General features: G+C 36.1%; 1 protein-coding gene across 3 annotated transcripts in view; it reads right to left on the bottom strand.

The window, feature by feature from the left end:
- The window catches only part of CCDC141 (coiled-coil domain containing 141), a 160,356-nt gene that overhangs the window by 74,106 nt on the left and 63,457 nt on the right, over positions 1 to 22,793 (bottom strand). For all 3 annotated transcript variants that reach the window (XM_012728810.1, XM_012728815.1, XM_012728822.1), the window contains exon 7: positions 4,983 to 5,177. In XM_012728810.1, the coding sequence (XP_012584264.1) occupies positions 4,983 to 5,177 (195 nt within the window). The remainder of the gene's footprint in view (positions 1 to 4,982; positions 5,178 to 22,793) is intronic.

The raw sequence follows: 22,793 nt of genomic DNA, 5'->3' as shown, positions 1-22,793 counted from the left end.
GAGGGGAGCAGTGGGCGGGTCAGGAGAGGTCTGCCACGCCATGTGGTCACTTCCGGGGCAGGCGGGAATCGAACTCATGCAGAAATGGCTTTAGCTTCTCAGTGCAGTGCTTTAACCCGCTGTGCCACCAGGGAAGGCCCTGTGGATCATGTTTTTAAGGGCAAATGTCATCTTTCAATCTGTGCACCACCTGAACATTTAAATTAATTTCTCACATCTCTTTTGCAAATCCTAGAATAAGTATATGTGTTATACTAGCTATAAGTGAATATATGTATGTACATGTATGTGAAAACTCCATGTTTAATTTTCTTTTGTCTGAAACCATAATGTGAGACTGATATGGGCTCATGCTATTCTGCTCTTGAAACATATTACACATTTATCTGTATTAATCAAACCATACTTCCTAAACAATGATAAACATATTTTGGGTGATAAATACATATTAACCAGAGCTCCATGATAATGAATATGCTAGAAATAAAATAAATATAATAATACATAGTCATAAAGTATGAAAACCTGAGATCAAGATGAGTTAACATATTATGTTTGTATTTGATGGCATGTCCTCATAACTCAGCCAACTAGAGAAAATCTTCAAACAACTATTACACAATGTTGGCAATAAATAAGCAATAAACCTTTATTTGTATTTGTGCTAGGTGATTTAACAAATAGGTTAACTAAACACAAATAGATAATTCTAAAAGGAAAATCCTGAGCTCTTGAGTTATGTGGCTCAATCTCCACTTGAATTTAACAGCTGCTTTATAAAAAGCATCTGTAAGTAGCAAGACTCTTAAGGTCCTGTGTATTGACATTGCCACCTACTGCTCATTCCAGATACAAACCAGTGTATGCAGAGGCAATAGGTACTTTGGATAAGAAACAGATTGCAGATTGCAGCACAAAGGAGTATGCTGAGAATTCTGGGTACCTTGGTGGTGAGTGTGGTATGGTAATATACACCTGAAGAGGTTAGTGTACTGTTTCTGAAACATTGCAATGTTGTAAACCAATGGTAATAATTAAATATAATCATACTTAAAAAGTCAGAATATGACATCTTGGGAAATCATCAACCACTGGTAGGATTATATGGTAAATCGTTTCACTCCTGCAGTCAGAGCAGAGGCAGTGGGGCACTTGTTAATGTGGAAAATTAGGTGAAATTTTTTATTTTACTGCATTTTCACCACTTGGAATATACTGGCTTATAGAATTTTTTTTTTAAGATTTATTTATTTATTCATACAGAAATGGGGTACAGGCCAGAAATGTGGAGGGTAAGAGGATTCACCAGAGACAGAGTGGGGAGCAGAACAGGCAGATCGACCAAGTACACTGCTGAGGGAAGCAACGGGCGGGTCAGGAGAGGTCTGCCACGCAATGTGGATCTCCTCCGGGACAGGCAGATCCAACTCATGCGGAAGTGGCTTAAGCTTTTTAGTGCTACCCTTTAACCCTCTGCGCCACCAGGGAGGGCCGGCTCATAGAATTTTTATGTTTTATTTTTTTTTTCTGCTGTACCTCCAGCATTTAGAACAGTACCTGACATATAGTAAGGATTTATTAACGAATCACTAAAGAGTAATTATTCTCATTAATTTTCCATGTATTGTATAGCAACTTCAGTAAAAGAAATTACTGTGACTTTTTTTCCTAGTAAGTAAGACTATCTCTATTTAGAATTGGGAGCAAGAGAAATTAATGAAAATGTAAAGGGGGGGGGGATGAGATTTTCAGATGATTGTAACAAAAGTACCAAAAACAAAGAAAAAATCTGGATAAAAAACATCTAGTGTGTCGTGTTCCTACCCATCTTGCTGGTGAGTCAGAAATATCTCTTTTTCCAGGCCCTTAATGGTGGCATAATGGGTTAAAGTGCAGCATTATGTGAAGCTAGCCACAGCCACTTCAGCATGAGTTCCATCCCTGACCAGGGAGGTGACCCACATGGCATGGCAGACCTCTCCTGACTGCCTGCTGCTCCCCTCAGCAGCACTCTTTGTAGATCTACCTGTTCTGCCCCATGCTCTGTCTCTGGTGAATCCTCTCACTACTTCTGCATCTCTGGCCTGTACCTCAGTTCTGAAAGCATAAATAAATCTTAAAAAGAAAAAGAAATGTCTCTCTTTCTCTGCCTGACCTCTTTATCTGGCCCATTTTCACAATCTGGGTTTGCAGCCACCAACTTTCAGGGCTGAGGAAATGTCTCCACTGAGACAAAGTGCAAAATATGGTCCTACTTGCTGTAAAATGGCAGATTCTCTAAGCTTAGGGTTCCTCTTCTGAACCTTACCTGCTGTGGGAGGAATCACCCATTGGGCCCATCTCATAACCCCATGGAAACTGGGGTTTAGAGAACTGGTGTGACATGCTGATACTGCTTTTTCTATGAGCAATAAGTCTTTCAAAACTGATTCAGAAGCCATGGTGCCTTCTGTCAGTACTCATGAAGCTGTGACAAGTTAACACGCTCGCCTGAAAGCTGGGTAAAATCTCAGACTCTCACAATGTTGGCAGCAGTTCTTCCCCAAGTAATATGGAGGCTCAGTGTTAGAAAAGCCCATAATATAATCAAGGCACGAAGTGAATTTCAAAAGGAAAAATCAATGCTTCAGAGACAGATTTATGATATAAAATAAAAAGTTTCTCCATTAGGTAAACAGAATTTCTGACTAGAAAAAAATATTTTAAGGGATTTTGAAATTGTATTAATGTCTTCAAACCAGCTCTTTATTCTAATTTGCGTTATTTATGAGTATTATACAAAAAAATGGGTAAAATGGTGAACTTTTTGAACATCTGGAAATTCACAATATAAATCATATAAAAATACCATTTACTAATCATGATAACAGTTCTTAAATGAATTTGCTTATTACATAACTTCTTAATTTTTATTTCTTAATAATATGGTGAATAATTTATTCCAAGATAATGATTAGACATCTACTTTCTAAATTCCATCTTCTATTTTTGCAAAGGTAAAAATATCCATCATCTTTCACACATCGCTCTTAGCTTTAGGGTTTCATATTATTTCCTTGATACTTTGAAAAGGGAAAAATAATCCTGTACATTTCTACATACCACTTGGCTGTACTAGATGCTCTACATTGAGATGAATCCCAAGAAGTATTATTATAATTTGAATGCCATGTTTTCAAATGATGAAACAGGGAATCTAAATCTCTGGAATTGTAATATCATTTCTTAGAATTCAACCTGAGTTGTTATATTGAGAAAGTCACTACTCTGTTCTTCACTTTTTTAAAAAAATATTTATTTAAGCATACAGAACTGGGGTACAGACCAGAGATATAGGTGGGCTAGAGATGTAGGGGTGGTAAGAGAATTCACCATAGACAGTGGGGAGCAGAACAGGCAGACTGACAAAGAACACTGCTGAGGGGAGCAGCAGGTGGGTCAGGAGAGTTCTGTTCCGGAGGTGATGTGGATCACCTCTAGAGCAGGTATCGAACTCATGATGAAGTGGCTTTAGCTTCTCAGTGCTGCACTTTAACCTGCTGTGCTACCAGGGAAGGCCCTGTTCACCTTTTAAAAAATTATAATTGCAAGAGATATAGCTCTTTTTCCCTCAAAGCCCAGAAAGTATAGGAAGAAAGACCTCATGGTAAAGGTATACCAAACACTATGAACAGAGAAAGCAAATGTGAGAGAATGAAAGTGAAAGAAAGTGAGAGGAAAAAAAAACCTTTATTTTGCAGGTCTATAAAGTACAGGGCTTGTGTTATAAGCATTGTTTTATTGTAGCAACACACTTTCCTTAGAAATAGTTGGTTGACAGGTGACCCTTTCAGTCTGCAGAATGAGGACATAATATAAGAAGTCTCTTTTTCAGACAGGGCTGCTGAAGAGAAAGGTAACTAGCACTACCTACTTAATGCCACCAGGAATGTGCTATGCCTTTTCTTCTCTTCAAATAAGAAATTCAAAACAAGTAATTTAACAATAAATATTGAATTAAATTTTTACTGTTACTCTGACATCTCTATTAGAATTTTCCTAGTGTTCATACTTTTCAAAAAGTTTCTTATTATTAAAGAAAATAAAAACAAAGTAACTGTTTTGACACATACTAGGATATTGCATTCAGAGTACTGATGTTAATGACTTTAAATCACAATATACCTAGCTTCTGGCTCCCCATTTACTTCCTGCCATATTATCCTGTTTAAAATACAACAATAAAATTTAAGGCTTTTGATAATTCCAGTAAGGCAGATGAAGGCAGAGAGGTTGGAAAAGTTAGGAAAAAAATTCAAGTTTTAAATAACATCACCAGTCTCAGATATTAAGCTCTACTCAAGTAATATGAACTCATGAACACTACAGTCAGCTGGAGCTAACTGCTACAATCAATATGAAATGAATCAACCTGGAGACATAGAACATTTCTCCAGGGCAAGAACACCCAGAAAACAGTAAGCAAGATTTCCCTTTTGCTGACTTTAAAAAGCCAAGACAGGTGAAAGCTCTGTTTCTAGTTTTATATTTTGCATACAAAGGCCTTCAGTATTCATGTATCTTTCTCTGTTAAATATAAAGGGGGCTTAAAAAGGGAGAAAGACCTTTAGATAAAAGCTTGAAGCTTTTTTTTATAACCTGATACATTTTGTGATTTTTCCCTTCCTCCAGGGAAAACACTACAATATGGACAGAAGTATCTCCCTCCCCAAATAGAACTATGCCAGCTCTAAAATAAAACCCCTATAAAGAATTTTCTTAAATAAAGTGACCCTTTACATGTCAAAGTGGAGTCTCTTAGTTTTGAGAACCAAATAATGGCCACAATAGGAATATTGTTTAAAAGCTCTTTTTGTAGCCCTCAATTTTGAAACCCCACCTGGAGTCTCAGCCTCTTGCCTGTGTTCCCACCTATTGAAGTGATGGGTCTCTAACTAGCCTGCCCTGTTGACCTAAAATTCCCAATTTGACCTCACACTGACCTTGTTGGCGCTGTTAAAAAAATTATTTGTCTTCTTTAACCAGGTTTCCTTCTCCACCATGAGCAAATCAAATTCTTCTTGAAGCTGGTTCAGTTTCTGGTTAGAAAGTTGTAGATGTTCTTTTTCTACATTGTCTTTGGACAGCAGAATGTTCAGGGCCTCACTCTTTAGCTTCTCAACAGCAGAATTCCACTCCTGCAAGAGATCATGCTCTTTATTTTACACATCACCCCATTTGTAAAGTCTTATAAAGTTCAGAAAACATTTAGATGCATTAATGTATCAGAAACTAGCTGTTTTTTGAAATTACAGAGGAAATCCTACACTGCAGGTTTGAGTACCAAGATGGAGATAAAAATAAACAATGGCATAGGAAAGAGGCTATAAAGGGTAAGATGAGAGTAGCAAATCGGTGGGGATGTGTGACTGGTCTGGCTGTCCCAATACGGGTCACTTACACTCGGTTAACATTATCTGAATTCTTACCCAAAAGACATACCCAAATAAGCCAAAAGCATTTTTCAACCTCTAATTCATTTTGACCTATATTTATTCACTTAAGTATAAAAACGTATCTCTCCTCCAACAATTCAATCTCATTGCTACTGTGGGCAAATATGGGTAAAAGGGAAGGAGAAGCTCATATTTTATATCTGTAGCTTTTGGGTCTGCGTATACTTAGGACTGAAATTAAGCTCTGTTTTTCTCCATAAAATTAATAGCTATTATTGTGCAGTAGCCTTCCTTTATGACTTCAGCTTCACCTCTCAATGCTTCACTCTTACCGATATAAAAACACTTCAAAAAATGAAAAGAGGAAGCTTTTAACTTTCTGTGGCGTAAGGATGAAAAACAGTAAGTAGAGAAAAGAGAACATAAGACTTGGAGTCAGTCAAACATATTAACATTCAACTTATTTGAAGGAAAATTCAAACTTCTTGCAAAGGGCTGAAGTCAGATCCAATTTCATAAAATAATCTTATGTCTAACAGGGCAGTCTTGAGTGAATTTTCTAGTACTTATTTCAGCTGTGATATAAGTGGTAAACAAAGACTATTTGTTAAAGCATCAGCTATTTAGCACAAAATTTCAAAAAAGGTTGAGATCTGACCTCACTTGTTCTTCAATGCAAATATGCTATTTTAAGTTATATTTGTTATATCATATAAAGCAAGTATAGCTTTAGTACAGCTATGGTTTCAATTCATTTATTTCATAAGATGTACTGATATTGATGTCTTAGGAAATAATAAGCAAAAAAATAAAATGTAGTTCTTTCTTTTAACAATACATAACATTATTTTATGTAATCATCATATTATTTGCATTATTAAAAGTATTAAATATTGTTAATACACACAATGTAGTAGTGTTTTAAATAATAATTAGGGAATGTTGTAGGTAAAAATTTCTACATTCACACAATACTTTATTTCACATAATACTGTTCTAGTCTTTTTGCAAGGGAAAAATATTTCAAGCAATAGATAAGTAAGATTAGATGAAGGGTTTGGCAGTTTTTTGTAGTACCTTGTGGATTATAATTCTCACAAATTTAGGTTAGATACTATTTTCCCTGTATTTATATATGCTCAGAGGAGTATGTTACTCAAGATTATATATCTAAGAAGTGACAGAACTAGTAGTTCATAGCCAGTGAGTAATGCTACATTCTGGGGAACTGAAGCTACAGAAACTCCCAAATTTCAAAATTTCTCAGTGAATGTAAAAGCTATATTCTTTAGCATGAATATGGTTTATGTGAGTTCTCAAGAGCATCATACTTTTAAAGAGTCATGCATCCCCATTTAAGGAGTTAATATGTATCATGCTGTTCTTTTGTAAAGTACTGTAAATATCCCTCTCACTCAAGAAATATTACCATAACCTTACGGGGAAAAGAACAAATATTTTTAAAGCAGTTACTATAATTTCTGGCACATATAATAGACACTCATTAAATGTAAGCCCCACTTTCCTCCTCAGTTCTAAAATAGCAATAATAGGGAGAATCTCCAGACGTTATTGATCAATATCATGTACTGATCAGTATGAGATAAACAAAAATAAAGGAGATCTCTTTATTGCAGTTCTCACAATCTTTCTTATGTTGATGTGTATTGAAGCTCTCAATATGTTAATGTGTTGAGAGTAAAATAGTGCAAAACATTTGGAAAATTATTTTTTGGAAAATGAATGCCACTCATCCCAGGGGACCAGTAACACAGTGGGCATGATGCTTGGGGTGCACTCTTCTTGTGGCTAAGAGCAGCTGCATCACCTGTTGGTTCACCTGCTTTTATGAGACTGTTTCTTTCCTTTGTTTTCCCCTTATCCCTCTAACTACTCAATGAATTCATTTCTTCTTATTTGTATCCACTCTCTTGTTTTCTATCTACTAATTTCTGTGAGCTGTTCTCAATGAAGAATATTCTCAGTGAAGATTTTCTCAGGGCCAAAATACACATAATAAAGCAGGTATTTCCTTAAAAGTTGGCATTGACCAGAACCTTCTGTGTTCATCAGAGAATGAACCACTTAGTAAAGAGAAACTGCAGAAAGCCTTGAAAACTAGGGGCAAAGAAAACAGAATTTAGGAGATGGAAAAGATTACAGTTAGTCAATCTGGAAACACTAAACTGTAGGATATTACTTTGTCAACAAGATAGTAAGATTTGAACATCATCACCACAGCCCCTGGCCAAAGTGGGGAAGAGGAGGAAGTAAACATCATTTTAAAATGAATGATAAGGTAGGGCCCTCCCTGGTGGCACAGCAGGTTAAGCACTGCGCCAAGAAAGCACTGCACTAAGAAGATTAAGCCACTTCCTCATGAGTTTGATCCCCGCCTGCCCCGGAGGTGACCACATGGCGCGGCAGACCTCTCCTGACCAGCCCGCTGCTCCCCTCAGCAGTGTACTGCATTGATCTGCCTGTTCTGCTCCCCACTCTGTCTCTGGTGAATCCTCTCACCCTCCGCATCTCTGGCCTGTACACCAGTTCTGTATAAATAAATAAATAAATCTTTAAAAAAAATGAATGATAAGGTAAATAGATAAGTAAACTAATCAAAAAAAAGAAAGAAAAGAAAAAGAAAGACAGTAAGACCTGATTTTCCTTCCTAGAACTTTGCTAAATGCATTATACAGGTTATCTCATAATCTTAGACACACCCTCCACAAGATAGGGGCTGTTATCATGTTCATTCCACAAATGTGGTAAATGAGGTTTAGAGGGATTAAGAATTTATCCAAGGCCTCAATTTTAGTAAGAGAACTGGAATTTAAATTCAGATAGTTTGACTCTAGAAACCACTTTTTCAAATCCAACTTCAGCTCTTCCTAGTGTTTTCCAGCACCCCCTACACCACTACGGAAAGATTAAATGTATCAGTTTAAAGGTAAGATTTCCATAAAACTAGATAAGGTCTAGGAAATGATAAAGGTCTTTTATGACCCTGAGATTTCTGATTTGAAATTAGAAGCTTCATGGTTTCTAAGTAAACACAATGCTGTTGCGGAGATAATTGAGAATTTACAGTCCAAATTCAAGCTTAATTTTGCTTAGCAACTGGAGCAAAAAATAAAGCTGTTCTCTGTGAATAAGAAGAGAAATACCTGTGAGCAGTTCACAGTGTCCATAAATCTGCCTTTAGTATACATTTTGCCAACAACATTAAAGAGATACTTTGGAGTACAGCCAAGTTTTGAAAACCCACTTTAACCTTGTGTTTCAGTGTTATGAAAAGTGGGCTGTGACCTTCCAAGGAAACTGTAAAGGACCATTTTCTGCCTCTTATCTTTTCTTATTCTCCATCTCCAGTCTTCTTAATTACATTTTCACATGAACTCTGTGGGTATTAAATGAAGCTGGGTCCATTCAATATTTCTATTCAATCTTCTCAGAAAATTGGTTCTGTTTTCTTTGGGCAAACAATCTATAGGCAGTTTCTGGTGCATTTCTATACCATTCTGATGATGTATTTCCCCAGACATTCTCTTAGGGGACACTTCCACTATTTTATGTTTAAGATAAAACTTTCCAAAGTTATTTGAATACATCATACCATATAAAAAATTTAGTTGTCATTGTTGTCAAGGTCAGAGAAGCCCAGTGCAGAGAAACTTGGTCCATTTTTTCTCAGCCTTAACTGCCTGACTACTAAGTGTTAAGCTTCTGAATCTTTTAGTCACTTTGCAATAAAATATTTCCAGTACTTGTCCTCATCAGCAGAAAGCCAGAGGATGCCATTTCCTTGGCTTTTCAGCTTGACAGAGATATGTGCATATCTCTGACCCCTGAGAAACATGTAGAACTGTGTGTTCCTGAGCTCATGGTATCTCCACATGTCACCCATTATTTTCCTTTTCCACTCACAGTAGTAACACTTTTAAGCTATAACTTTCTGTATTCCATTTGCTGCAAAAATTGAAGTTCTCTTGGATCTGTAGATTGAAAGGGTAGTTTTAAGAAGATTAGTGCTGACAGACAAGAAAGTGAAAATGATTTCCTCTTTCCCTCTCTTATAACAATAGTTATCAGGTAAGCGCTTCAAATGAATTTATGGACTAGCATAAAAATTATCCTGCAAGTAGATTTAAAAGTAAAAATATTAGCTACTCCAGTTGAAACAAAATATCATCAAAATGTGTTTAATAAGCTTGGGACCTTCCCTATAGAGAAAGGACCTTTAAAGGTCCAGCACTTTGCCATAAATTATGTTCAGAATAACCTTGACTTCAGAGTATGATTTTTAAGTTGGATAAGATGGACAAGAAGCAATCTGCAATGTATAAAAAAATATTAAGAAAAAATCAGTTGTAGAGATGCCCATTTCTCCTCCAGTATCTAAGTCTTGCACACCAAGTAGAATTAACTCACTGACAAAATCATAGAACTTTACATGATTGTGTTAACAGATGGTACAAAGTAATTCCATCAGAGAATATTTGAATAGGTCTTGAGCAGAACGTAAAAATATTTGTGTTTCTGAAGAGTGGCAGTGGGTCCTTGAAAAGCCAAGACTCTGACCATGAGTTGAACTGCAAACCAAGTCAGTTTCCTCTCCTGCTGTTGGCAGGCATTTCTATAATGATTTATACAGAAGTCATGGTCATCAGAAAGATGGGTGTCAACCAACCCTTGGATGAGTGCAGAGTTTAGTGTCCATGGACTCATCAAACTGTACCCTCACTGTGATGCATTTCACCAAGGTCCCAGACTGTAGACAGGAGAAGACATGATTTTGTGTGTCACTTAAAGATGAAAACAGCGCGGTGTTTCACCTCCCATCCATCAGGAAGGGAATCAGTTAAGTAATCAAGGATGCTCATGAATTACAGCAGAGGGCTAGAGCTAGAAGTACTGCTTCTTATCTCAAGTAACGCTTTCTGCTTCTCTGAGCATTCCTTTGCCCTAGCTCAGACAATCACCATTACTTCATATAATCCTGCTTCTTTAGTGCATCCTTTATAAACTTAATGATGAACTGACTGTACTTCAAATTCCTGGTTTGTAGAGCCTACCAAAAAAATGTGTTATAGTTGTATTATAAATAAATTAGCTTTGCTGGAATTAAGGTTTACAGTCTACAGTTGAAATAAAATCTGTGTATTAGCTGTAGTCTTTTTAAGAACCCTTTTACAAATTCCAAAATATGCTTGAAAAAAATGATGAAATGGAAGTTTCTTATTCCCCTTGCTCTGTTTAGGGCATGGCCGCCAAGTGGAGCTTTTTGATCAGCAGCACCAAGCAGGGTGTTTGTGGCTAATACAGAAGCACACAGATGTGTGGCAAATACATTTTTTAAATCAAATAAAAACATAAACTATGTTCAGACACAAATATTCAAAATAATGATTGGACCAGCAATACATTTATTTTCAATTCTTTAGTCAAAGTTTTTAGATGAAAATTTGGTTACATGGGCAATTTTCCAAAATTTGTATTTTTCAGGAACTATTATGTTTTCCTTAGTGATTTACCCTTGTTTTTGCTGGGGTTCTTGTTCCTCTTAATTACATTTTCTTAGAGTTGATTAAGTAAGGAACAGAGCCAAATTTAGGGGTAGTAGTATTTTCATTCTTAATCAAAATTAATAAAGTCTAGTTGGCCAAATTATTTTTACGTAACTCAATTTTCTTACAATTAGATTGTACCACTGGCTGACAGGGGTCCCAGTTTATATTAATGTCCTCAAAGCAGTTTTTAATTTTCTAGAGAATGTGCTGGAGATATCGTAAGGTGCTCAACATGAGATATAACTGTGATATAAGAATGAACAGGCTTTCATAGTCACTTTATATGATGTTTTTCTAAATGAAATGTTAAATCAGGGAGAGGTGAATCCATATACATATGTGCATGATGAACATATAAATATAAATAATAATTCTTAAATCTAGTTGACTATCATTATCTTTTGTAGAATATTTAAACACATATATTCTCAAATCCACCTTATATTTAGCAAATCATGTTTATTATTAGTAGAGTACTACACATTTTAAAAATGTGTATTTTTAAAAATCTGAGGTTTTAACTTGAAATAAGAAATAATCCTTATAAACAGTTAAAATTTGGAATCATTGGACTGGAATATTCTAAAAATTTTAACAAGCAGGTAACAATAGATACATAATAAATCTGTGTAATCATTCCAATAAATTGAGGGGAGGGTCAGAGTGTATTGTATAATAGTACTAGTTTTAACCTGAAAACTTAAACTAACTTGACTGTCAAAATTATGTTTTATATTAAAGATTCTCAAATTTAAATTTAACTTCATTTTATAAACTATTCCATTCATTAACTATTATCTTGGGCTATAGAACATACAACATATAAACAAAATCCTTATTCTTATGGTCCTTAAATGATGAAACTATCAATTCATCTTGAGTTTAGAAGAACTCTGGTGTTGGGCCCACCCTTGTGGAGCAATGAGTTAGGATGCAGCTCTGCAAACAAGCCACAGCTGCTTCAGTGCAAGTTCAATCTTGGCCCCAGAGGTGACCCACATGGTGCAGCAGACCTCTCCTGACCTGCCCACTGCTCCCCTCAGCAGTGTACTTTGTCAGTTGACCTATTCTACTCCCCACTCTATCCCTCTCACCGCCCCTGCACCTCTGGCCTATACCCCAGTTCTGTGTGTATAAATAAATAAATCTGAAAAAAAAAAAAAAAAGAACCTTGGTACAATGCTGGATGTCATTAGTCTTAATCCAGAAAGAAGAAACCAAAATATTTGTTTCTGCTTTATATTTCTTCACATTATTGTGTCAGATAAAAGGGACACTGATTTAAAAGAGGAGATAATTTAAAATAAAAATAGTGTTGGAAGAATGTGCAATAATGATTGAGTTCTTTTGAAAACTTTTCTATAAACTTTTTAATGTTTTTGCCATTTAAACTTTTTAATGTTTTTGCCATTTTTATACTGTATTTTAAACATTTCAATGTCTCTATCATATAAAACACTTGTTATAGTTTATATATACCTACATATATTTATATATAAATGTCTATTATATAAAGCTACATAATATATATAAATCTATTATATATTATATAAAAACTGTACTGCTAATGGAAGGATGAAATTATTTGTCTTGTAACAAAATCCAATCAAGATTACAATTCCTTCAATTCCTTCATCTCTCTTTACATAGGCTCTGGTTTTAAATTAAGTATAGATGAACAGAAATCTCATTCCATACTTGATAATCTCTGAACCAGCAGAAAATAATACTGGGACAGACCCTTTACAACTTTACTACCCTGGATGTGGTCTAATTTAAGAAACATTACTTAACACTTCTCTAAAAACACAAAGTAAAGAGAAAGTTGTATGTTCAAATGGTAAACAATCCATTGTGATTTTGGGGTGTCTAGAGAGCTTTCTTGAAGGATTTTAAGTAAGCAGCAGACTTTTCAATTCACTAAGTGTAGAGTGGAACTGGGGAGAAGGCAAGGGCTGCTTCAAGCATGTGAGGATAAGTGACTCTGCACATGGATCCCAGATTGCAGGAGGGCCTCCAGAAAATGGGTTGAAGCACTTCACAGATTGAATCCAGAAAGTTCTCAAAAGTGTTGCAGTTATAATAAGTGACAGTGCTTTCAAGATGTGAATGTTTGGGTGATCTGAGACACTGCCGTCATGTTTGCATCATTTCACTTTACTGTTCTTGTAATAATCCACACAAAGAAAGAGGTGTGGAACCCTTTCTGATTACTCCCTAAAAAACCCTGTGTGTGTTCCTTTAAGTCTTTCTCAGTTTGGGTTCCCAGGGACTTACTGTTCCTGAAATTGAAAAAACTTTAAGTCTCTTTATTACATATGTGTAGAACCTTTGAAAAAGTCAAATCATAGGAACAGAGTTGGAAAAGTAGTTGGGAGAGATTGTGCAGTAGAGGAAATGAGGATAGGTTAGTAAAAGAAGAAAAACTTCAACTATAAGATGAATAAGATCTGAAGAGATCATACATAGCACAGTGATTACACTTGATAATACTTTATTATATAATTAAAATTTGCTAAGAGACTAGAAGCTAAATATCCTCACACAAATAAAAAGGGAAAAAGTGAGATGAGAGGTACATTAATTAACTAGGTGTGTGGGGGGAGTCCTTTCATAATATACATATATCAAATTATCACAATATAGATTTTATTAAATATCTTACAATTTTGTGTGTTGATTCTACCACAATAAAGCTGGGGCCAAAAAGAAAAAAAAAAAGATTAAATCTCTGGATCTATAGTGCAGTGAATTCCTATATTACAAAAGCCATCCTTTTTGTGTAGGTATTGCCCCTGATACCATCACAGAATTGTGCAAGAGCACAGCTTCAGAGGAGGATTAAAATGGTGCTTTCTCTTTTTAAACATTTATTTATTTATACACACAGAACTGAGGTACAGAGGTACAGGGGTGGTGAGAGAATTCACCCAAGACAGAGTGGGGAGCAGAACAGGCAGATCAACAAAGTAAATTGTTGAGGGGAGCAGCAGGCAAGACAGAAGAGGTCTGCTGCACTGTGTGGGTCACCTCCAGGCCAGGGATTGAACTCACACTGAAGCAGCTGCATCTTGCAGTGCTGCATCCTAACCCATTGCACCACCAGGGAAGACCACAAGGTGCTTTCTTTTTAAAAGTAGGCACAATTTAGGCCCTCCCTGGTGGCGCAGCAGGTTAAAGCACAGCACTGAGAAGCTAAAGCCACTTCCGCATGAGTTCGATTCCCGCCTGCCCCGGAAGAGACCACATGGCGTGGCAGACCTCTCCTGACCCGCCCACTGTTCCCCTCAGCAGTGTACTTCATCGATCTGCCTGTTCTGCCCCCTACTCTGTCTCTGGTGAAGCCTCTCACTTCTCCTGCACCTTTGGCCTGTACCCCTCAGTTCTGTATGCATAAATAAATAAATCTTAAAAAAAAAAAAAGTAGGCACAATTTAGAGGCAACATTGGGTCTGGCTACCTGACAAGTCACTTCATTTTTCAACACTGGCTGAAATTCCACTCTTAAGGAATTTGAAACAAAATTTGGGGGATAAGGTGGAATATTGGGAAGAAAAGAAAAAGAAAAATCAAGGATGGCCGGGAAGTTGATAGACATTCATTCACATATTAGAACAGATCAGACTGATTGCTACTTCACACTTGAGAACTGCAATACTACATCCATCTTTCATTAAGGTTTTTAAATAATATAATAGTTTTTTACATCATTTTGTGCCTTTTTCCATCTCACTTGTGATACCCCATGGGGTATTACGTAATACCCTATCACCAAATCACCCATATGCCATCACCATAGTTCTTTCATTAAGTTTTGACCATCATGTCTCTGTTGCTTCAGAATTAAGCGTGTGCGCACAGAATTCTGTTTAATATATAATCTGGATGATGCAGTAGACAGAATTACTCATGACTGAAAATCTCTTTTCATGAGAGCTATTTAGAAATTCAGCGAGGGCTGAACTGAGTAACACTGTGCTATTAGCTTCTTTTCCCAGTACTAACTGTGTTTAATTCCTATGTTATGGGAAGTCTAGAATTTTATGTCCCCTATTTTTGAGAAATTCTCAACTTGGAGAAATCAGACATGTGAATGACTGAAATGCCAAAAAAAAAAAAAAAAAAAAAGGAAAGGAAGCTTGAAGTGAGAAACAGGCAATGCTCTGTGAAAAAAAACAGGGAAAGACAAGAGATAGATGATCAAAACTTCCTATAGAAAGACTCTAAGATCACTCTGGACCCAAACTCATTTAGGTAAGAAAGATTTACACAGGTTCAGCCTCTAAATTGAAGGAGAAACATAGAGCTTTAGACAGACCCTCTCTGTCCAATGTACTGATATCAAAACATTGGTGACATCCTGAATGTGGGTGCCACGCTCTTTGTCTTGCTTCTAGCCAATTTGTGTCAGGCCCAATTCTGAATTGCAAGTCAAACTGTTTACAGCTTCTGTCTTAGCTTAGCTTTTCTGACTCAGTTGCTAACATTTGGTTCTTAATCTAATTCTGACAGCACAATCTCTTGTTAATCTACTCCTCTTTGGTCAGTAAACTGTGACCTCAGACAATGCCTGATTTTTAGCTTTAATTTTACCATGTCAGCTTTAATGTTATAATTTGTGATCAACTTTCAAAAAGATGAGGGGAAAAAAATAGGGGAAAGGGATTCTATGCTGAGGGGACAGACTAAATCAGGATTCACAGATGACAATGCATGTGGCAGGCAGGGAGAAGCCTGGCTTCAGGGAAATTTACATGCTGGGCAGGCAGGCAAAAGGCAGATCATAAGGGTTTTAAAGACCATCAGAGCTCGCACTTTATTCTATACCTGAAGGAAAATCTCCCGAATTGTAGGAGATAATTGAGAGAAAAATCACTTAATCTCAGTGTGTGTAAAAGTAACTTAGAAGATGTCATAAAGAATTAATTACAAAATGGAAATGTGGAGGCCCAGATGCCAGTTGGGCGTGTGGCAGATTCATTTATTTTTTTTCTTTCTATATTATCTCATCTGCCACTTCATGAAAAGTTATTATTTCCTGTGCCTCTTTTACCTTAGTGAAATTTGTATGAAGACCAAAAGCAGAAGTTACTTGCAAGTCATTTCCCCTCTTGTCTTTTGTAAAGAGGACTAGGACAATGGCACTATGCTAGATATGATGATGGAGAAGGAAATGAAGGTGAGGCTCACTGAAAGGCAGGGAAATCTGGACAACATTGAAGAGGAGGTGGGTGTGAGGTGAGGGGTATGCAGATGCATGGTCTTCGAGGGGTATGCCATAAGGAAGCGCAAGGCTGCCCTGGGGGTGGACATGTGTTCTTCCCAGGGACCCCATACAGACAGACATAACAGAGCCACTTTAACTGAAGGCTCCAGAATAAGGCAATGGTGACTTCAGAAACAGCCAAGTGAACACATGAGTACAGTGACTTCCCCGACGCTATGGTACTGCATGAAACTGGGAATACTTGCAAAACCCTGGCAAAATGGAACACTGATAAGTGACCGAGAAGAATGTCTCACCAGTTAAAGTATGGGAGCTGAGAGTCATTCTTATTAGACTAAAAAGAAAAAATTATTTTAAATGAAACTATATTTCATGCAAATATTGTAGTTTGTCAACTCAGGTGAATACTACTTCATGTTAAATTGCACTTCCTTAGTGAAAGAGTCTAAGAACCAAAATTAAAGTGGTGGACCCTCAGAGAGAATGAGGTAAAAATTATCTAAAATTGAGAGGTAATCTAAATTGGAAGGAGAGGAAGAATGAGGACTCTAATGGACGCTGAAGTCTGAAATCTGAGAGGCTGCAGGACTGCAGTGTCTTTAAAATCAAAAAGAAAATGGGAAGTTTTGAAAGGGAAGATAATAATTTTAGTTGATTTGGGTGTGCTAGTAGGAAATATATGTGCAAATCTTCCATAGGAATTTCTAAAAGGAAACTCAAATTGAGAAAAGAAATATGTTTGGAGATGCTAAGAATCAAAAGTCTAGAAGCCATCAATTTAAAAGTGATATTTTCATTGTGAGGTTAAGTTAATCATATAAAATGAAAAGAGAAGAGGACCAAAGATTAATCATTCTACACAAATGGAGAACAGAGGGAGATGGTACTGAAAGAGACTTAGAAGGAGCCATCCAAAAGATGGGAGAATTAGAGAAAATGGTGTCTCAGAGATAAAGTACATAGAGAACAAGTTATCAAACATAGTTATCATACATATCATATCATACATCTAAAGTATATAGAGAACAAGTTAAGAAAGAGCAGCTTCTCATAATGCAAACAAGGGAAGGCTCAGAAGGTGGAAAATAAATTAGCTGTATTCATTTTGCTATAACAAAATCCCAAGAACTGGGGGGGGGGAGGCTGAAAAATAAAAATTTATTTTCTCACAATTTGAAGGCTAAAAGCCTTAGATCAAAGTGTCAACAAGCTAGAGTTCTTCTGAAGGCTGTGATGGGCTCTTCCAGGTCCTTTTCCATGCCCTATAAAGGGCTATCTTCTTGTGATTCTTGTACTGTTTCCCTCTATGTGAGTCTGTCTCCATTTCTGAATTTCCTCTTATTACAAGACATATTGAATTAGGGTCCACTCTAATGACCTTATCTTAACTAATTATGTCTGCAGTAACCCCATTTCTAAATAAGATTGCATTCTGAGTGTTAGGACTTCAACAGTAGAATGTTCTAGGACACAAGTCAAGCCTCAGTTATAGTAAAAAAAAAAAAAAGATGGAATAGTATCTTATGAGTTAAATGGCAATATTATAATTTCTATTTGTGAGCTAGTTGAGTATAATTGAAGGAAGACAGGAAAATGTGGTTCTAGAGTGAAGAGAGACACAAAATGAAGATATGGCAAAGATGGAATTTAGAACAGTGAATGGTCTTATATTTGAAAAACAGAAAAACTAGAAGTAAAAAAGACAAAAGGTTAAAAAGAGACAAAAGGTTGTAGCTGTAGCAGAGAAGAAGAGGTCCAGTGATTTCACTTTGTATGACTAAGTGACTCTGAGGTAGATAAAGTCTAGTTGGGAATTTAAAAAGAATATGTATGGAAACAACTTATGTGCCTGGAATAGATGAGTAAATTAAAATGGAGTATATAGACACAATGTAATAGCACTCAGCTATCAAAAGATGAAATCTTGCCATTTAGAACAACATGGTTGGAAATGGATGGAATTATATGATGTAAAGTAAAGAAGGAGAAAGGCAATTACAGAATGATCTCACTCATATATGAAACTATAAAGAAACAGAGGAAAAGAACAGAGGAAATTCTAGAAATTTGACTATAGAACTGAGACTACTTAGTGGGGAGGGTGTGGAATAGGAGACAAGGAAGAGAGGCCCCAGTGGGCTTCAGTGAAGGACTATGGTTAAAAACACACACACACAATTTAAAAATGAAGCAAATTAAATTAAAGAAAGAATGAAAAATTTGTACCGTTTGTTATGGGAAATGGAACAGAGAATTAATAAACGGCAAAGAAGTTCTAAGTGAACAGATAATCTATAATACTAAAACAAATCTAATCAGAAAAATTACACAAATTGTTTCATCTTCTTTCAGAAGAATGAAAAACAGAGAAATAGGTTATGGGTTTACTTACAAATAGCCCTACTAGTCTACAGACTAGTACAAAGAGGGAAACAAGGAAAAGGTGAAAGGGAAATGGGGTTTGATGAGAGCAGTTTCCGGTAATACCTGGAAAACATCATTTTGGGATAAAGAAGAAGGAAATCTGAGTGATTAGGATGTCACCAAATGGATGCTGGAGTAGCAGAGAAAAGTAGAGAATGAGGAGGTAACTATTTTTTTTTTTAAAGATTTATTTATTTGTGCATACAGGACTGGGGTACAGGCCAGAGGCTCAGGGGCGGTGAGAGGCTTCACCAGAGACAGAGTGGGGAACAGAACAGGCAGATCGACGAAGTACACTGCTGAGGGGAGCAGCGGGTGGGTCAGGAGAGGTCTGCCACACCATGTGGTCACCTCCGGGGCAGGCGGGAATCGAACTCATGCGGAAGCGGCTTTAGATTCTCAGTGCTGTGCTTTAACCCGCTGCGCCACCAGGGAGGGCCGAGGTAACTATTTTAACTGTTAAAAAAGTGGCTTCTCAGGTGTCTACTTCAAGTAGACTCACTTTCACTGTTATAATAATAGTAAAATTACCTCAAGTTGTAATAATAGTGACTATGAAAAGTCGTGCTTCATGGGAATTTTTACTTAAGGGCTGACAAATGACTAGAAAGAGAAAAATAGAAGAATATGATTGAAGAACTTTTGTAAAAGTTATAACTAAGAAACCAAAGAGAAAAGCTTTTCTAAGCTTTTAAACTTACTGAACTGGTAAAAATTCTATCAGCAAAGTGACATCAGGTAGTTTTAAACCTAGTGATCAGAGTACAACATTTTTTATTTGCTTTCTTAACTCATCTTCTTCTTTGATGGGCACAAACATTTCTATGAGATTTTCTAAATCAAATTTCCTTTGGAATTGAAAGCATATAGTTCACTAAGCTTTAAATTGATCTACAAATTAAGGCCACAGTAGGGTTAGCAATGTGAAAGTCGAATTATTTTGTAGATTTTCCGAATGCTTGTGGGCAGATTCAATACTATTTATACATATTTTGCCTGTCAGTAATGAAATTGTTCCTAATTTATGTTCTGTGAAAGATGACATCTGCATTTAATTGGGGAGTTCATTAAAAAAATCAGACAAGTAAAACAAATTATTCAATAAAATGAAGACAGAAGAATTGAAATGCACTATTGCAGGTGTCTACTGTTTGGAGAATCACTTAATTTCTGCCTTGAGACATTCTAGATTCAGACCCTACTTTATTTTTAAGTTAAATGAAACATTATAAAAGAAACACATTCTGTTTCATTTTATAGATTTTCTTTATAATCATCAGAGATAATGTGAGCTGATTTACTGAAGCAATATGTTTTCTGGTGGTTTATCTTTTTTTCCTCACATACTTTCAGTGAAGGAATTTGGAATGTAATGGAATTCAAGTAGCAGAATAGTCAACTTCTTTATACAGGTTAATATGTGCCTCAGTGAGAAGAAAATAGCTCAACAATGCTTGTGAAATACTTGAAAAATATTCGGGTAACCTGCAAACTATGATTATACAAACTCTGGGTATTGCTACACATACACTAAACCACAAAGAGACATGTAAGTGTTCTTTTTCTTTTAAATAGCTCATGTAAGTGCTATTTCTGAGGGATATTCCTACTCTTTAGGTGGAACAATCAGAAAATTTAAATACTTATTTTTAATTTTTAATTACATGACTAGTGGCTTTCAGAATAAATGCAAAAAAAAATAATAACAATTAAAAGCAAATTCTGGGCTCTCCCTGGTGGCACAATGGGTTAGGATGCAGCACTGCAAACCAGCTGCAGCTGCTTCAGGGTGAGTTCTATCCCCCGCCCTGGAGGTGACCCACTTGGCACAGCAGACCTCTATCTTGCCCGCTGCTCCCCTCAGCTCTCTGCCTACTCTGCTCCCCATTTTGTCTCTGGTGAATCCTCTCATGGCCATTGCACTTCTGGCCTGTACCCCAGTTCTATATGCATAAATAAATAAATCTTTAAAAACAATAAAGCAGGCCCTCCCTGGTAGTGCAGCGGGTTAAAGCACAGCACTCAGAATCTAAAGCCGCTTCCGCATGAGTTCGATTCCCGCCTGCCCCGGAGGTGACCACATGGTGTGCAAACCTCCCCAGACCAGCCTGCTGCTCCCCTCAGTAGTGTACTTCATCAATCTGCCTGTTCTCCGTCTCTGGTGAAGCCTCTCACTGCCCCTGAGCCTCTGGCCTGCACCCCAGTTCTATATGCACAAATAAATAAATCTTAAAAAATCAAACAAACAAAAAAGCAGATTCTAAGTTAACACATCATGTCTACAACTTGAAAGACTCAAAGACTTATTTACAGTTGTGTTTTCTGACTTTTTACAATTTCCAACATTCTAACTATGTTTTTCTGTAGTTCTTTCTTTCTCAACCTTTGCTAACTGCAAGGTGGTCCAGAAACCAACCATATCAATATTACATTGGAACTTGTTAGAAATGCAGAAATCCCCAGGGAGTTCATGAGTATACCACAGTTTGAAAAGTGCTATTCTAGAGTATACTGAAGGAATGTTTTCTATAATTAGAAGCATAAGAAACAAATGAGCATGGAATATGGAAAGTGAAATTTGCAGATGATATAATCCTATATACAGAAAAACCTAAAGAATTCTAAAAGATATTGGAGTCAATAATAGAATTCAGCAAATTAACAGAGGACAGGATCAACACTCAAAACCAGTTACATTTCTATACACAATCAACCAATAATCTGAAAAGGCAGTAAAAAAGATAATCTTATTTATGAAAACATCAAAAAAAAATCCTTAGGGATAAATTTAACCAAGGAGATACAAAGCCCATATGATGGAAATGTTAAACATTGTTGAAAAAATTAATGACCTAAATCAATGAGAAGACATCTACAATCACAAATCAGAAAACAATATTGGTAAGATGGCAATACTTGTCATCGTCCACAGATACAATGCAATCCTTACTGAATACAAAGGACTTCTTTACAAAGAAATAAAACAGCTGAACCTAATATATGGAATTGAATAGCCAAAAAAGTCTTGGAAAAGAGTAAGTTAAAGAAAATACACTCTCAGATTTGAAAACTCACCACAAAATTATAGTAATCAAAACACAGTGGTATTCACATAAAGATGAATGCACAGCTCAATGGAACAGAGGTGAGGGCCAGAAATAAAATCATACATACATGGTCAATTACTTTCAATAAGGGTGTCAAGTCCCTTCAATGGGGGAAATAACTGTGTCTTCAATTAACTTTACTGGGACAACTAGAGAGTTATATATGAAAGAACAAAGTTGAGCCCTTCATACTCCAAACAAAAAATGAACTGGAAATGGGACAAAAACTTAAATATCGATGTAGAATCATAAGATTTCCTTGACCTGGATTTGGCAATGGTTTTAGAGATTGTCAACAAAAGTAAAAATATATAAGTTGAACTTCAAAAAAAATAAAAATCTTTTATTCATTAAGGACACCATGAGCAAAGGTTTAGAATAGACATTTCTTCAAAGGTATTTAAAGGGACAATCAGCATGTGAATAAATGTTTGACATCACTGGTTACTAATTGCTAGGGAAATGCAAATAGAACCACAATGAGATAGCACTTCACATAGCACAAGGGTGGCTACAAATTTTTCATATAAAAATTAAAACAGAATAAGTTTTGGTGAGTATATAGAGAAATCAAAACTCTGTACATTGTTGATGGAAGTGTAAAATGAAGAAACTACTGTAGAAAACAGTACAGTTATCCTGAAATATATTCAATAAAGAAATATATGAACCATCAATTTCACTCCTACACATATACTCAACAAGACTTGAAAACAGAGGTTCAAACAAAATTTCAATGTGAATGTTCATAGCAGCATTAAACACAATAGCCAAAATGTAGTCATAACTTAAATGCCCATCAACTGGATGAAGAAATGTCATATGTTCACACCATGGAATATTACTTAGTCCTAAAAAATTATATAACTACATATATTAATCATGGATATGTGTTAAGTGAAAGAAGTCAGACATAAAAGTCCACTTATTAAATGATTCTATTTATGTGACATATCCAAAATAAGGAAATTCAAACACACAAAAATTACATTAAAAATAGTTTAGTTGAATCACTCGTAATAAGGGAGATGCA

This window comes from Condylura cristata, unplaced genomic scaffold (assembly GCF_000260355.1).
Source record: "Condylura cristata isolate star-nosed mole 26May11 unplaced genomic scaffold, ConCri1.0 scaffold00002, whole genome shotgun sequence".
NCBI classification, from domain to species: Eukaryota; Metazoa; Chordata; class Mammalia; order Eulipotyphla; family Talpidae; genus Condylura; species Condylura cristata.
Note: the sequence above shows the minus strand (reverse complement) of the source record. Positions and strands in the feature narration are given on the sequence as shown.